Raw genomic sequence first — 16,059 nt, 5'->3', positions numbered from 1 at the left:
CGTGCCTTCTAAGTGCCGGATGTGTATCCCCGTGGCATTATCGTTGCCGTCCCTGTGGATTCAGCCACGGGTTTCTGACAAGCTGGAGGAAACAATGGTAATTTTGGCTTTTTCGGTTTTGTCTTCAGATAATGAAAAGCTTTTGTAAAACAGCTGAAGGTCAATATGATTTCTGTGGCTTCAATCTCCTTTAAACATAATATTCTTAAGGGTCCAAAACAAAGGAGGGGGGAAAGTTAAAAAAAAAAAAAAAGAAACAAAGAAAACCAAACCAAAAAAAAAAAAAGAAAAATGAAATAAATAATAATAATAAATTGCTGGTATTGCCACAAATCATTAGAAATCTCCTGACATGCTGAAACCAAATGGCCGTAAGTTCAAAACAAATCAGTGACTTGTTTTTAATTTTTCGTGGTTTCCTTTTGTTCTTTCTGCCCCTTTGCCGTCAGATTGGTGATGTTATTCAAACAGGACCGAATCCCCGCCAAGTGCAGGATCGACCCCGCCGCCTCTTTCATCTCGTCATCGCTCTCGGGGGGCTTTTCCGTGCATCTCTTTTTGAGAGGCAGCATGTCGCTGGGGATCTTCCTTGCCTTGGCGAAGTGCTGGTGCTTCTTGTGCTGGGACACATAGATGCTGTCCCCCAGAGCATCCTTGGCCTCCTTCAGGCTGCATTTCCTGTCATCCTCCTCCGTCTCGCTGTGGCTCTCGTGGCTCTGGAAGCTGCCCTCGCTGCCATTCTTGCTCCCCTTGGTGGCAAACTCGTAGTGGTCGTTGGCCCAGGAGGAGGAGATGGAGTCGCTGGCGGGCGAGGTGCTCCTGGCACTGAAGGACTTGGCACTGCTATAGTTGTCATCCTCCTTGGGTCTCCACTGCCCACTAGGGAGCCACAGGACGGCTCGCTCTCAGTCCGCATCCGGCAGCTGGTGAGGCCATTCTTCCCGGCTGCTGTCATTCCAGTGGGAGTGATTGGCAACAGCCGGACTCGAACCCGCGTTCCGTTTTGTATCACTCTTGGAGGAACTGCTTGTATCTCGGGGAGTATTCAAAAGCATCATGGCACTGGCAGCATCAATGTCAGGATCTTGTAGAAAGGCTCCATTTCTCTTAAAGAAGGTGCTGTCTTGCCAGAGGGGTGGACCTGATGTGCTTTGTTATGCCTGAGTAGAGGCGGGAGGTGTATTGAACACATTCGAGTGTGGGTGATAAGGTGTCTTTTTCAAAGCCTGAATTAGACTTTCTTTGTCTGTACTCTGGATTAGACTTTGTACTCTGTACAATGACCCTTTCCCGATACTCTGACTCCTCTCTTTGTCCACTTTCTTAAAACACTTATTCAAGGACAAATTATGTCTCACTGAGTTTTTCCACCCAGTAGGTGCGTTTGCAAAATACGGAAAATGTTCCAAGATCCAGTTGTAGATATCCTTTCCCGACAGGCACTTGGTTAGAGAGTCCTCAATAGCCATAAATATGAGGCAGCTGAAGGAGTAGGCGGGCTTGCAGTTGGGGTTCTGCCTGGCATCATAGGGCATGTCGGAGTGGGCAGGGGATGGGGGCGTGTCATCATCCAGGTCCTGGACGGGGCTGACGCTCTGCAGGACCGAGTCCCCAAAGCTCTTCAGCAGGTTCTTGCTCTCGTGCAGCCAGTTCAGGTTGGTCAGCTCTTCATCTTCCATGGCCCCCTCTTCTTATCGGAAGAAAAGTCGAGGTCATCGTCTTCCTGAAGGGCCTTGGAGAAACCGCTGCCCCGGTAACACTGACTCAGCCCACCGGAAACACTAATTCCTGAGCTTTCTGGTTTCTCACTGGGAGGCATGACTGGACCCATTTACGTGAAGGCTCCTGGCCAGAGCGGGGCGCGGGGGCTCAGGGGCGCTACTGCCCTTCAGCGGGAGCCAACAGACTCGCAGGCGCCCAGCGGGCATCGCTTGGTGGACCAGCTAAGGACGCGAGGGGCGGGCTCAGGCGGCAGGGGCGCGGGGGTCGCAGCGCGGCATGGGACCTGCGGCGCGCCGCGTGTCCTCCCACCGGCCCCGCGCTCTCTCCGCCCCGCCTACCTGCAAAATATGTTTTATTTTCTGCTTTCTGCCAAGCCTCAGTTGTGTTTAAGCCAGTTCTTTTCTATAGCTTTGCAGGCCCACAAGTAATGTTTATTTCATTTATCTTTTGTGAACAGGGAAGACAATGTGAGGTGTCATACAGAAATGCTCTATATTAAGATGTATATGATAAGCCCCAGAACAACCACTAAGGAAATAACTAAAAAAAAAAAGTAACAAATCAAGAAAGGAATTAAGAGGCTATATCAGAAAATATTCACTTACTGTTTTTAAAAAGTAGTAGGGGAGGAATAGAGGAACAAAAAAGATATGTAATATATAGAAAACTAAAATTAAATTGGCAGACATAAGCCAACTACATCAGTAATAACATTAAATGTGAATGGCTTAAGCAATTCAGTCAAATGACAGAGATTATCACATGGGTTTAAAAAAATAAAGACAAAAAGAAGACCCAGCTATATGCTGGATAAACAAAATAGAGGATAGAAAAACAATAGAGAAAAATCAATGAAACCAAAAGTTGATTCTTTGAAAAGGTCAACAGAACTGACAGACCTTTAGGTAGACTGACCAAGAAAAAAAGGAGAGAATGCTGCAATTACTAGAGTCAGAAATGAAAGAGGGGAGAGTACTACCAACCTTACCGGAAAAAAAACAATTATAACAGATTCCTGTGAACATTTAGATATGCCAGTAAGTTGGACAACTTAGATTAAATGGACAAATTACTTGAACAGAATCCTCTATAGGTAAGAACTGACTTTATGATACATTTGCAGGCTGCTGCCTTCTCCTCTCAAGGATGCAGTAGAAGTATCAACCTGGAGAAGATGCTATACAATGCAAGAGGTGAACTCTGCCCTTAGTAAAATCCAGCTGGTGGGATATTCTCAGAAAATTGTGAGTGTTAATATGATTTTAAGTGACTGATGAATGCTTCCGATTCATACTGTTGTTCTTTGGAAGGATCCTATACTGCCTTTTTTCTAAGTATCTTTTTTTTTTTTAATTTTTTTTGGCTGTGTTGGATCTTCGTTGCTGCACGGGCTTTCTCTAGTTGCGGTGAGCGGGGGCTACTCTTCGTGCGGTGGCTTCTCTTGTTGCAGAGCACAGGCTCTAGGAGCGCGGGCTTCAGTAGTTGTGGCTCGGGGGCTCTAGAGTGCAGGCTCAGTAGTTGTGGCGCACGGGCTTAGTTGTCCCATGGCATGTGGGATCTTCCCAGACCAGGGCTCAAATCTGTGTCCCCTGCATTGGCAGGCGGATTCTTAACCACTGCGCCACCAGGGAAGTCCCTAGTTTCCTTTTTTAAGCCACTCAGTCACTACAAATCTTGTACTAGTACATAGTGAAAAGATAGAACATCTGTTGTTTTCCTCCATCTTTCCCAGGTTCTTATTGGCACTCTTTCCTAACCCTTACATTCCCCATCGCTAGCTAGCATGTAATGAATCAGGAGAAAGGCATCTCATCCTGTTTACTTTAGAACAGTGACACCACTTTACGGATTTTGGACTAGTGAAACAGGAAACAGAATAAAAGAGATCAAGAAATAATTTGGCAAGTATAACTTTTGAGCTCTGACCTGATCATGATAAGGGTTCCCATTCCTGTTAACTTGTGCCCAGAGCCACTAAGTACAGAACAACCAAGATATTAGTTCCTAACCTGAAAAGGGAAGGAAAAAAAGAAGAAGAAAACCGAAGTATTTGTCTCTTCGGTCTGTTTCATAATATAGCATCTCTGCCTTTTAATGAGTGAGGCCTAGTTGCCTGGTGCCATGTGGATAGACTGAATCTCTCAGAGATGTGGCAAGTAAAGACTGTCAGATGTGTCTCCCAAATGGTCTCCATCATCTTTCTGTTTTACTTTAAACTTTCTGGTTCACTTGAAAATAGTTTCTAAGTGGAGAAGAATGTTTCTGTTATTTTTCCCTGCGAACTTATCTGGCATGACTGTACTGCTGAATGCTCATCACACATTCTTATTGTGGTTCTTTTCTAGGAACTTTTTGGTGCAGTCCAGGTGACTCCTTTAAGCTCTGGCTATGCCCTTGGAAGCTCCAACTGGATTATCCAATCCCATTATGAGAAAGTGTCTTACGTCTCTGGATCCTCCTTGCTTACCACACACCCCCAGGTAATTCTAAATTCTCTTTTAACAGCTCAGCTTTTTGGTTATTTACCCTAAATTCAGAATGTGTCCAAAGTACCATCAGCTGTTTTTAAATCTTCCTAATTTCAGTTTCTACAAACACTGTTTTTTTTTTGTTTTGTTTTGTTTTTTTGCGGTACGCGGGCCTCTCACTGTTGTGGCCTCTCCCATTGCGGAGCACAGGCTCCGGACACGCAGGCTCAATGGCCATGGTTCATGGGCCCAGCCGCTTCGCGGCATGTGGGATCTTCCCGGACCAGGGCACGAGCCCATGTTCCCTGCATCGGCAGGCGGACTCTCAACCACTGCGCCACCAGGGAAGCCCAAACACTCTTTTTTGTATCGTGGTAAGAACACTTAACATAAGATACACCCTCATAATAAATGTGTAACTGTACAATACATGATTGTTGACTGTAAGTGCGACGTTGTATAGCAGATCTGTAGAGCTTACTCATCTTGCTTTCCTGAGACTTTATGTCCTCCTCTTTATCAGAGTTAGAATATTCGTGTCCATAGTTCCTCTGTAAGATCCTGCTGCCTTTAGGTCACCTCTAGGATTTAGAGATTTCCCAACACTTCCAATAACCAGAGCCTGATGAGTGTAACAGAGTTGATCACTTGTTTACTCAATAAATATTAATTACTTAATATTTACTAAGGGCCTACTATGTGTGAAGCGCTCACCTAGGTATTAGAGATTCAGTGGTGACCCACAGACAAAGCCCCTTCTCATGAATCTGCCTTTGTTGATGTATAGAGAGAGAATGGTGTGCTGAAAATAAATGAGCAACGTAATTCCAGATTCTGACACAAGTACTGAAAACAACAAAGCAGAGTTATATATAGAATGATGGAGACTAGTTTAAATTGGATGGTCAGAGGAAGCTTCTAGGGACAGTCTCATTGGAACTGAGACCTGGAGAAATGAGGCATGTAAAGCTGTGGACAAAGCACCACAGGGACATGGCAGATGAAGGGCTCCTAACACCAGAACAAGCTGGGTATGTCTGCAGAGCAGAGGAGACCATTGTGATTGCAGCATACTAAGTATGATCAGGACATGTCCAAGAGGTTAGCAGACACCAGGCCATGTAGGACTTTGTAGGCCATGATGAGAAATTTGGATTTTATTTGAATGTATAGACTGAAGCTATTGGAAAGTTTTAGGTAGTCATTCATTATCAGTCACATTGGCAAGCACCTAAGTGCATAAATATTGTTATAAATGTTAGTTATTCCATTTTAGGTATTTGTAAAGAATTTATTGTTCATTTCATAGATCCTGGTTCTTTCCATGTTTGTAAAGGATGGCAAGGGAGATTAGATATTGTTAGTTAGACATTGTTAGTTAGCCGGTGGATGGGTGGATGGATGGATAGATAGATAACTTGGGGGAGCCCATGTCCCATTTTAATATAGGAAAAAGAATGACTGCTGTAAGTCCAGAACAGTAGGATTCTTCTGAGCTGCCACTCTGCATTGTTTTTGTCCCTTTTTTATAATCAAGTTTCATTTCAAGGTCTAGAGGGAACAAGTGGATATTTTTTCCTATAGCTAGCAGAATTCTTGGCCTTTCCCGCTTATTGAAATCAAAAGCCCATCAATGTCATCCTAATCTGCTTCATTGAAACAAATTTTTTATTGGCAGCTTCTATCATTCCTGATATATTCTCCCATAAAAGACAGAAAGATTACTTGGCTGCCAACTCTTCCAATTTGTCCTGCCTTTGCAATACTATTGATGTAATTTCCAGTAAATTATACTTACAAGGTCTGTAAATTTAAAGGGAAAATAAGGTCTTGAAAGTAATGAGCAGCATACCTAAGTAATTAATTTTAATTTCTAGCTGGCAACCACTATTGTATGTTAAAAAGAAAGTAAATTAGATTTTCTTTTACCCAGATAATTGGATTCTATATTGAATCAGCAGGGATAAGGAAAGGTTTGGTTTGAAAAAACTTGATACTTTACTTCAGAGGTCAGCACACCACCTGTTCTGGTAAATAATGTTTTGTTGGAATACCGTCACACCCATTTGCTTCATGGGTTGTTTGTGGCTGATTACACCCTATCGTGGCAGTTATACTTTTCGACTTTATAGAAAAGGGCCAATCACCGATCGGCTTTAGTAATGGAACCCCATGACCTAGGAAGAATGTGGCAGCCAGCTATACTGATCTAATAAGCATATGGAAATGAGGCTTTGGATTAAGCCTGTAACAGTAAGAATGGAAATGCAAGTTAAAGAAACATTGGCAGATCTTTAATTCAACAAACATTTCTTGAATAACCGCTGTCTTCGGGGAAGGAAAAATACAAGTCAAAGATCTTATGCCTGGACGACACTGAGAATGATGATAATGACACTAATCCAGTTGACAAGGAGGAGTTGGCGGGGGTGGGGAGGCGGCTGCGGTCATTAGTTTCTGAAGGGGGTGGTGTGTGTGATGAATAGGAATTAGAGAGAACATTGGACAGATGGAAATGCAGAGCTGGAAGCTGGATTTGAAGGCAAGCCTGGAGACAAATTGGAGAGCCATCAGATTTTTTTAAATATATAACATGCTGAGGATTAAAGACTGAGCTGTGGGAAACAGTGGAAGGAAGAAAAATGGTCTTGAATAAGAATGTTTGGAGAATTGAGGCCAAAAAAAGTACAGCATCCCAAATGGGAAAGGAAGAGAACTAGCCTTTACTGAGCACACCGTCTCAGTATTAATTTCTTAAATCGATCTAATATTCAGCAACCATGGTGATTTCTCATAGTAATTCTGATATTTATCTGTTGATGGTAGTATCTGCAAAGAAGTAAGAGCTTTGTCACTAAGCTTCCAATCCTTGTATCTTTTCTTTTTCCCATCTTGTAACTAAGCTCTCTAGTTCCATGTTAAACAGAAGTGATGATAGCAGCATCATTGTTTTATATCTGATTTTAAAGGGAATGCTTTCCTAGTCTCTTCATTAAATATGATGCTTACATGTCTTTATTTGTCAGGTTAAGGAGTTTCTCCTCTGTTCCTAATTTTCTGATTTTTTAAAACCAGATATAGGTGTTATTTTTATCAAATACTTTTTCTGAGTCTGTGAGTTAATCATGTGATTTCTTTCATTGAGTCCATTAATGTAGTGAATTGTAATGTTAACTTTTCTCGCATGTAACCATCCTTGCATTCCTGGGATAAATCTTACTTGATCATATAATTTATTCTTTTCAAAATACCTTCCTGGAATCATTTGGTCAGTATTTTATTGAAGTTTATAATCTGTATCCATAAGTGAAAAATGGACCCATACATTATTTTCTTGTACTATCTTCATTCGTTTTTGGAATCAAGGTACATTAGTCTCATCAGATGATTTGGGCACCTTTCCCTCTTTATCTGATGGCCAGAAATTTACAAGATAGGGATTATCTTCTCTTGAAAGTCAGATTCCCCATAAAATTGTCTAAGTGTGGGATTACCATTTTAATTTTTTCATAGCTATTGAATTATATTTTCTGGGTCAAAGTTATGCCAGTTTTGCAGAAATTTGTCCATTTTTCCTAGGTTTTCAAAAATCATACACATGGAATTATATGTGTACAATTTATATTTTAAACTTTTGTGGAATTCTATTTTCATTCTAAATTTTTTTCATTATGTCTTTTTTTTTTCCCCCTTGTTCAGACTTGCCAGAGGTTTGCCTAGATTACTGATTTTCTTCAAAGAAAAATTTTTGCTTTCAGTGGTTTTTGTTGTATTTCTATTCTCTGTTCTGCCCTTTATTATTTCCTTCCTTGGGTGTACCTTGTTGCATTTCTTTTAATACTTAGCTCATTTGTTTCAGTCTTTCTTTGCTCTCCAATAAGTATACTTAAAGCTGTCAGTTTCTCTCAGTATCATTTAACTGTTAAATGTTGATATGAAGTGCTTTGTCATTCATATCTAAGCATATCATAATTTCCTTCTTAATGTTCCTGATTTAAATAACCAAAGGTTATTTTATAGTATACTTTTGTTTGTTTCTAGTCTATCCCAGTATGGTTAGACTTAGCGTTAGACAAGACTTTTGTCATGTTATACTTACATTTCAGGATTCTTTTCTAATTTTCTTTTACATTATAATAAGAGTACACTGATTCTTTGAAATTTGTTTGGCTTACTTTGAAACACAATCCTTTTTGGTAAATGTTCAACATATGTTGGAAAAGACTGTGTATTCCGTGCTGAGTGAAAATTTCTTCTGTATGTATTTATTCATTTGAGTCTGTTGTGTTTTTAAGTCTCCTATCTTTCCTTAGCTACCAGTTTCTGAAAAGGATGTGTTATTTGTTGATTTATCTATTTCTCCTTATAGTTTTACTGATTATTGCTTTTTATATTTTTAAGCTGTATACTCAGGAGTATATATGTTCATGTGATCATTGTGTCTTATTGATCAATTATTCCTTCTATCAGGATGTTTTCTTTTTTTTCTCTATCAAAACTACATTAAAAACCAGGAGACTTTTTCCCCTTCCATACTTGCCTGCTAGTGTTTTTCATCCCTTTTTTTTTTTTCCACTCTTTCTGTGTCTTTTCTACTGAATCCCTTGTAGACAACATAGTAAGGGAATTTTTTTTTTTTCCTTTTTCAATCTAGAGAGTCTCTTTGATTAGTGAAACCGTTTATGTTTCTTATAATCACTATTGTATTGGGGGCTTATTTTTGCCATCTTCATGTTTTTTTGTTTACTTCATTCTTTTCCCCATGTTTTCTTGCCTTCTTTTAGAAGTCTAAATTTCCTTCTGCAAGTTTGAAGACATATATATCTTTTAACTTTTTATTTTATATTGCAGTAGAGTTGATTTAACGATGTTGTATCAGTTTCAGGTGGACAGCAAAGTGATTCAGTTATATGTATACATGTATCTATTCTTCTTCAAATTCTTTTCCCATTTAGGTTGTTACATAATATTGAGTAGAGTTCCTTGTGCTATACAGTAGATTCTTGTTAGCTATCCATATATATTTTATTTTTATTCTTCCGGGTTATTCCTTCATTTGTCCTTCCTGTGAGTATCTTATCACTGTCTGTATCTCTCCCTCCAGAGCCACACCTTCCTCTTGTCCCTCCCATCTTTTTCCTCTTCCTTCCTCCCTCCCACCTTCCCCCCCGCCCACCATTGTCAGTAGTGTCCAGAAATTTAGTCTCATGTTATTTAAAATATACATAGGGTGGTGAATATATTGCATATTTAGACAACAGTGATCTTTGTTCATTTTTTCTTTCTTCCCAACCTTATTTCCCATAAATCTCATAAGCCTTCGAGATTTACTCTTCTTTTTTCAAGAATACTTGAGAAATGTTCACCAAGAGGTAAACCTTATGAGGCCATGAACCACTAAGAACATCTTAGTAGATGGGTGGTGGCTATCAGGAAGAATGAGGCTAGAGATGTATTGAGAGCAGGAAACTTCTCTCCATTTGGGAACTTCTGCCTTAGAACAGTGGTTCTTAACATTTTGTGGGTCATGGACCCACAAGCCTGGTGGTAAGAATTTGATGAGAACTTTTTTTTTTTTTAATCTGCACACCTACACAAGGTTTTACATTTATTTTCTGGAGACTGTGAGTTTATAGAGCTCAGAAGCCCATTGTTATTCATCAGGTTAAGAATCCCTGACTTAGAACTTTGGAAAGAATCTTCTTTTTTGTAAGAAGTAAATTTTTTTTAATTAATTGAGAATTTCTACGCAATCAATTCCCTGAAGCTTCTGATGTTCACAGTGGGAATTCCTTCTTGCCCTTGGGGTTGGAGGAGGCTGGTAGCTGGCATGAGAGAATGTTTCCTTCTACCCCACACTGCCCATATTTACTCTGTCTCCCCTTCCTATCCTTCTCCCTTTGGAGTTCAGGGAGATGCTCCTCCTGGTTTGTTTTCCTGAGGTCTTAAAGACTTTGGCAGTAATAAATGTAGATTCTTCCCTTAAATCTAAAGAAAATATCTTAAATTTGGAGTCCTTGAATCAGGTTTTTAGAGCTCAGGCAGTTGCTTGGGTTGTTTTGCTCTTTTTTTTTTTTTTTATATTTTTCTTCTTCCCTCTGAATTCCCCAAATGTTTTGTTATTGTTTATGCAATTCTTTAATCTAGATGCTCTGCAGTAAAAGGTTTTTTTGTCTTTTTGGTTTTTCTACTGTATTTTATTTTATTGTAATAAATCAGTGACTTGCTCCAAATCTTCATGTGGATGTACATGTTAGCATTTTTCAGCCAGTCCTTAGTCTTCTGATGGAAATATCTGTAGGCTGCTACTTCTTGCTCCAGACCTGGCTTCATGGGGATCTTACAGTCAATCAGGTTCAGTCCTTGGGAATTTTCTAGGAGTGTCAGAGTTACCCTGGTACAGAACTGGGGGGTTAAAATCACATGGTTACCCTCATGCACAGAGCAGAGCTGGGGATGAAGGTCAGCACAAAGACATTGTCCCGCATCCACAAAACTCATGTTAATATAGGTGGTTGAGGCTTCCTTTGCTCCCCTGGTAACCTGGTCCCCATGGAACACCTGGGCTTCAATTCTGCAGTCCCTTCTGTAGCATCAGAGCCCACTGCGTGAGAGCCAGGCCGGGGCTGAGTGTTGACCCGTCAAGAGGGGGCAACCTGAAAACTATCACTTCTCTGGGCCTCAGTTACTCTACGGAGACCAGATGACTGACATTCTTCAGCATCACATCTCTGTACAGCTAGCTGTCCCTGGGATATGTCCACGAAGGGCCCACTCTTCCTGGGTGAAGGACACAGCCATGTCCCCGAAATGTTATTTAGGAAAAATATCTGGGACAAACCACAGCATACAGTCCCTTCCTCAGCTGCCAGGGCTGTGGGCAGGAAGCTTGTTCCTGTCCATGGGTGCAGCCCCAAGTTGTCCCAAAGCCTCGGCCTCCTCAGGTTGGTCCTGAGGAAGCAAAGCTCTGTCCTCACTGGCAACGTAGTACCAACCAGTAAAAGTTAAACTTGATATATTTGGGGGCAGGAGCGGTGAGGAAGCTGAGCTGCACACGGTTTGTGGTTGGTTTGGAGAATGGGGCTTAGTAAGCAGATCCCATGAGGCGAGGGGGGAGAGACTGAACAACTTGCTGGACTCCTGTCTGTTTCTTTCCACACTTGCTGTTTTGTTTCTTCTCTGGCAGACAGCTTCTCTCTGCAGAGTATTTCCTCCTCTCAAAAGTAATATATGCTACTTACGTGCATTCACTTGTTTATTCATTCCTTCCTTCCGTCATCTAGTCTGTTGTATTTCTTAAACCCCTGCTTTGGGCACTGAAATGTGCTAGGCTGTAAGGGGAACATAGATGGGTAGGTGCCGGATTTACACAAGTTACCATAGAGAAAGAAGATGAGTGCCACAGGACTTTTCTCCAGGGTACAAGTGATTGATCCTTTCAGATCAGAAATCCAGTGAAGTACCATGGGATTCAGAAGTAGGGTGCACCCCTTCCTGTTGGGGATTAGGAGACCTCTTGGAAGAGTGGGCTTTTAATTGGCCATAGAAGGCTGGGTATGATGTGCTTCATGATTCCAAATATACTTCCTACTTCCTGTCATCAAAGAAGCATAGGTCATTGGGTCATTAACTTTTTCACGGATTCCTCCTTTTCTGCCTTTAAGCAAATCAGAGGGGTTTTAATATGGAAAAAGGCTTTCAGAAGACTGTCTCATCACCTGCTGCCGTAGCCTCTCTCTTAACCATGATGAGATTTCTCCCGTTCACCTTGTTCAACTTGGTCTGTGAACATTACTTTCTCATCTTTTACCTCCTGGATTTATTTCACATCTCTAGCTCACCAGTGATCAGTTTCTGGTCAAACTTAACTTTTTCCGTTTTCCACAGCATCTCACAGCTGCACCATTCATCAGTCTCTTGTTGACATTCCTTTTAGTCTAGGCTTCTGTAACAATCTTTTTGTTGTTGTTGTATTCCTCTTCTTGCTCTACCTGATCTTTTGCCATATTACAGGGTGAATGCACCATAAACTTAACCTTTCCCAAACCCCTGAGTTTTACAGGTAGGAAGCTCTTCACTGCATCTTGTACTTCTCTTGTCTTTGCCCCTCTCCCACGTTCCTTACAGTGTCCCTCCAGCCTTGGCCCTAGACCCACTTCTCTTTTCCTCACTCCAAATGAACTGACATTTCTGTTACGTACTTTGATGAAGGTACCTAGCAGATCTCCATATACATCACATGCCACTGTTTTATCTTTAAGCTCAGATTAAATCATTTCCCTACCCTCAGAACACCTGCAGCTTGCCGATGCTGGACTTATTATTGCCTCCTTATTCTTTTAAATCACTGCATCTGAATTTCCCTTTGACTGCATTTCTGACTTCAGATTTTGGAGCATGTTAAAGTCTGCTTTCTCCCTTGTCCTGTATATTCAATCCATTCCCCAAAGTCTGTTAATTGTTTTGTATGATGTGTAGATCTGCTTCTTCCAGCTCCTCAAATGCCATGAAGTTGTAATTTTTTTCCCTTTATGTCTGTCTGGGCTGCCTTCAAAGTGTTCTCCGTCTGTTTGGTCTCACTCCCCTTCCTTCAGCTATTGTCTGTGTTTATTGTTTAAAAATGTCATCCTCCGGCTTGAGACCATTGACTCCTTATTGCCTAGCCTATCAGTCTTCACAATTCTGACCTTTTAGGCCCTTAACCAATAATACTTTCTCTCTTTTTCCTGATTTCTTTTCTCAAATAAATCCGTTTGGCATCTACAGGCTGCCTTCCCCTGCCCTCTGCCTTCCCTGGCCCTCCTCCTGCTGTTGACACGCTTATCTCATGTTCCTGACTTGTAGTGCCTGTTTCCTAGCATGGAATGTTCTCACTTTGCTTACCAGAATGCATGTTCTTTTCATGTGTTCATTTATTCAGTGAATGTTTATTTACTGTTTGCTGTGTGCCAGGCATCTTGCCAGGAAGTAAGGATACAAAGTCCTTGCTCTCAGGGAGCTTCATAGTCCCATGGGGGACACAGACAGGTAAACAGGCGATTACAATTCAGTGTGGTTGGTGCTGGGATAGTGAGTCTTGGAGGCCATGAGGGCACATGTAGGAGGGACGTCTTGGTGTGGGGGGTTTGGGGGAGAGGGGTGTCACTCAGCCATTCCAAAGTCCGCCTGAAATTGAGTCTTAAGTTCCTTAGCCAAAGAGAGAAAGAAAACTAGAACCAAAACTTCATCTGCCAAAAAACCATATACAAGTAACCTCCCCTGGCCTAGTGCAGCCCTCTAGTCTGCATTCGTCCTGGCACTTAGATACTCAGTGCAGACTCAAGAAATTTGAATTACATTTTTTATGGCTTTTGGGAAAATCCTCCCTTTTGATTATACATACTTGTTTTCTCTTCAACTCGGTCATAAGCTTCTAGGGCCTAGAAACTGGATCTCCTTTTTCTCATGCCCTGTGCAAAGTGTCCAGTAAAAATTAATCAGCAGAGGGGACTTCCCTGTGGCACAGTGGTTAAGAATCCACCTGCCAATGCAGGGGACACGGGTTCAATCCCTTGTCTGGGAAGATCCCACATGCCGTGGAGCAGCTAAGCCCGTGTGCCATAACTACTGAGCCTGCACTCTAGAGCCCACGAGCCACAACTACTGAAGCCCATGCACTCTAGGGCCCGAGTGCCACAACTACTGAGCCCACATGCTGCAACTACTGAAGCCTGCACGCCCTAGAGCCCACGTGCCACAACTACTGAAGCCCATGCGCTCTAGGGCCCAAGTGCCGCAACTGCTGAGCCCACATGCTGCAACTACTGAAGCCTGCACGCCCTAGAGCCCACGCACAACTACTGAAGCCCGTGCCCTCTAGGGCCTGAGTGCCGCAACTACTGAGCCCACATGCTGCAACTACTGAAGCCTGCGTGCCTAGAGTCCTGCTCCACAGCAAGAGGAGCCTCAGTGAGAAGCCCGCACGCTGTAACTTAGAGAAAGCCATGCACAGCAACAAAGACCCAACACAGCTAAAAAAAATTTTTTAATTAAAAAATACATATATGTATAAGAAAATTAATCAGCAGAGGACCAGCACAAAGACCACAGCATCCTTGGACCTAGGCTTTTTCAAAATTTTATTCCACAAGTTTGATTGTGACTGTCAACTTTGTAAGGTATTTTTATTTGATTCTTGGACACAGTGGAATTTTCTGTTTTTGTGTGTTTAAACAAAATGTTCCCACTTCAGGCACTCAGCGAGTGACCACTGACACGAGTAATATATGCATTTGCTCTTTGGTGGTGAAATGGAGATGGTGGTGGTGTCAGCTTGGTTTGGAGAGAGTCACTAAAAGCCTTTTAAGACTACTTTTTTTATAGTAGCCCTGGGAATCCACAAGAAATGTCTCCCAAGTTTTAGGGCTAAAACTATGAACATCTAGTCTGACTTGATCATGAAGTATCTCAGTGTCCAGCTCGGTGGTAGTCATGTTGCAGTACTGCCTTTGTTTTTTATTATGGGCATTTAATTTTCAAAGGAAGGCAGTGGTAATGGCTGAGGTTCAGAGATGATAATGTTTTCAGTGCCATAGTTTTCTCCCCACTGAGTCTTTGTTTAGATCAGTAGTCCTTAATTAACCTTTTGGGGGTCATGGCCCCAAATGACAACCTAATTAAATCTGTGGAAAAATGTATACAGGCACACGGAATTGTGTGTACCATTTCAGGAGGTTCCTAGGCCCTCTGAACCCCCCCATCAGCCCTGTGAATCATTAGTGGCTTGTTCTAATAAGATTTTTATAAAATTGTGCTTTTAAGCTGAATATGCTATCCAGTGAAGCTCGGTCCTTTTGGTCACCGTTCCAGTTTCCTTCTGCTTGGTGTGTGCACACAATGAACGTTCCCAGGCTCATTACACATCAGCTGCTATAAACCTCTGTACTTTACTTCTCCTTTCCTCCTTCTCTGGAAACAATGAACGTATGTGTGTGTGTGTGTGTGTGTGTGTGTGTGTGTTGGAGAAGTGCAAATAGGTAGGTTAGTTCTGCCTGAGAAGAAAAGCTCTTACACGCAGTGTTATGTATCTGTGCAAATAGGAATTAGAAGCTACTCATTGTAATTGTCACAACTGTACTTCTCCTTTATTCGTGTGAAAGAAGTATTTTTCAGGTTATAAAGCAACTTATATAACCACACTCATGTTATTTTAAAAAATAATGAAGCCCATATATCCTTGTGTATATAAAATGCTAAAGGATGATACATCAAAAGGCATGTATACTCAGAGATAGCAATGCAGAAGGTAGGTGTTTGCTGCACTGCTATTTGAAATTTGCGGGGGGGATGTCTGGGTGGAACAGAAAGAAGAGGGATAAGGCTTCTCAGTAAACGGTGTTTCTGGCTTTTTTCTTATGTTCTGGTGAGTATGTTAAATGAAACTGAGGAAAAGATGCATTACAAAGTGAAAACATTGATGAGCTCTCCAGCATCTCAATCCATGGGCCTTCGTTTTTTTCCCTTTCTATTCCTCTTATTAAGTACTTTTTAAATTTTTAAAAATTTTTTTACAATTTTTAAAGGTTACTTTCTATTTACAGTTATTGCAAAATATTGGCTATATTCCCCATGTTGTACAATACATCCTTACATGGGCCTTCATTTTTGTTTCCAATTTTAATCCTGATTTATTTGGAAAAAGTAATTAGTATTTTTTTGTAATGCTTTGAAAACAAAGTTAAGTTCAAAAATAAATCCTCCTAAGGACCACACAATAGTACACCATAGGACTTCATAGTCTACGGGAAGATCATGTGTATTAGTACATGAGACTCTCAGAAGCCACTGAAGGGAGATGGGTCAAGAAATAGGCCCATTCTATAAGAAACCC

General features: G+C 41.4%; 1 protein-coding gene and 1 pseudogene across 5 annotated transcripts in view; one reads left to right on the top strand and one right to left on the bottom strand.

Annotated features, from left to right (window-relative positions):
* Positions 1-16,059, top strand: part of INTS9 (integrator complex subunit 9) — a 109,932-nt gene that overhangs the window by 62,155 nt on the left and 31,718 nt on the right. For all 5 annotated transcript variants that reach the window (XM_067745284.1, XM_067745281.1, XM_067745279.1 and 2 more), the window contains 2 exons: positions 2,846-2,966; positions 4,068-4,202. In XM_067745284.1, coding sequence (XP_067601385.1) covers positions 2,846-2,966; positions 4,068-4,202 — 256 coding nt within the window. The remainder of the gene's footprint in view (positions 1-2,845; positions 2,967-4,067; positions 4,203-16,059) is intronic.
* Positions 324-1,853, bottom strand: LOC137227148 (forkhead box protein N3 pseudogene; annotated as a pseudogene).

The sequence above is a fragment of the Pseudorca crassidens genome, chromosome 7 (genome assembly GCF_039906515.1).
Source record: "Pseudorca crassidens isolate mPseCra1 chromosome 7, mPseCra1.hap1, whole genome shotgun sequence".
Classification (NCBI taxonomy): Eukaryota; Metazoa; Chordata; class Mammalia; order Artiodactyla; family Delphinidae; genus Pseudorca; species Pseudorca crassidens.
The sequence above is the reverse complement of the archived record's forward strand: the minus strand, read 5'-3'. Positions and strand labels throughout refer to the sequence as shown.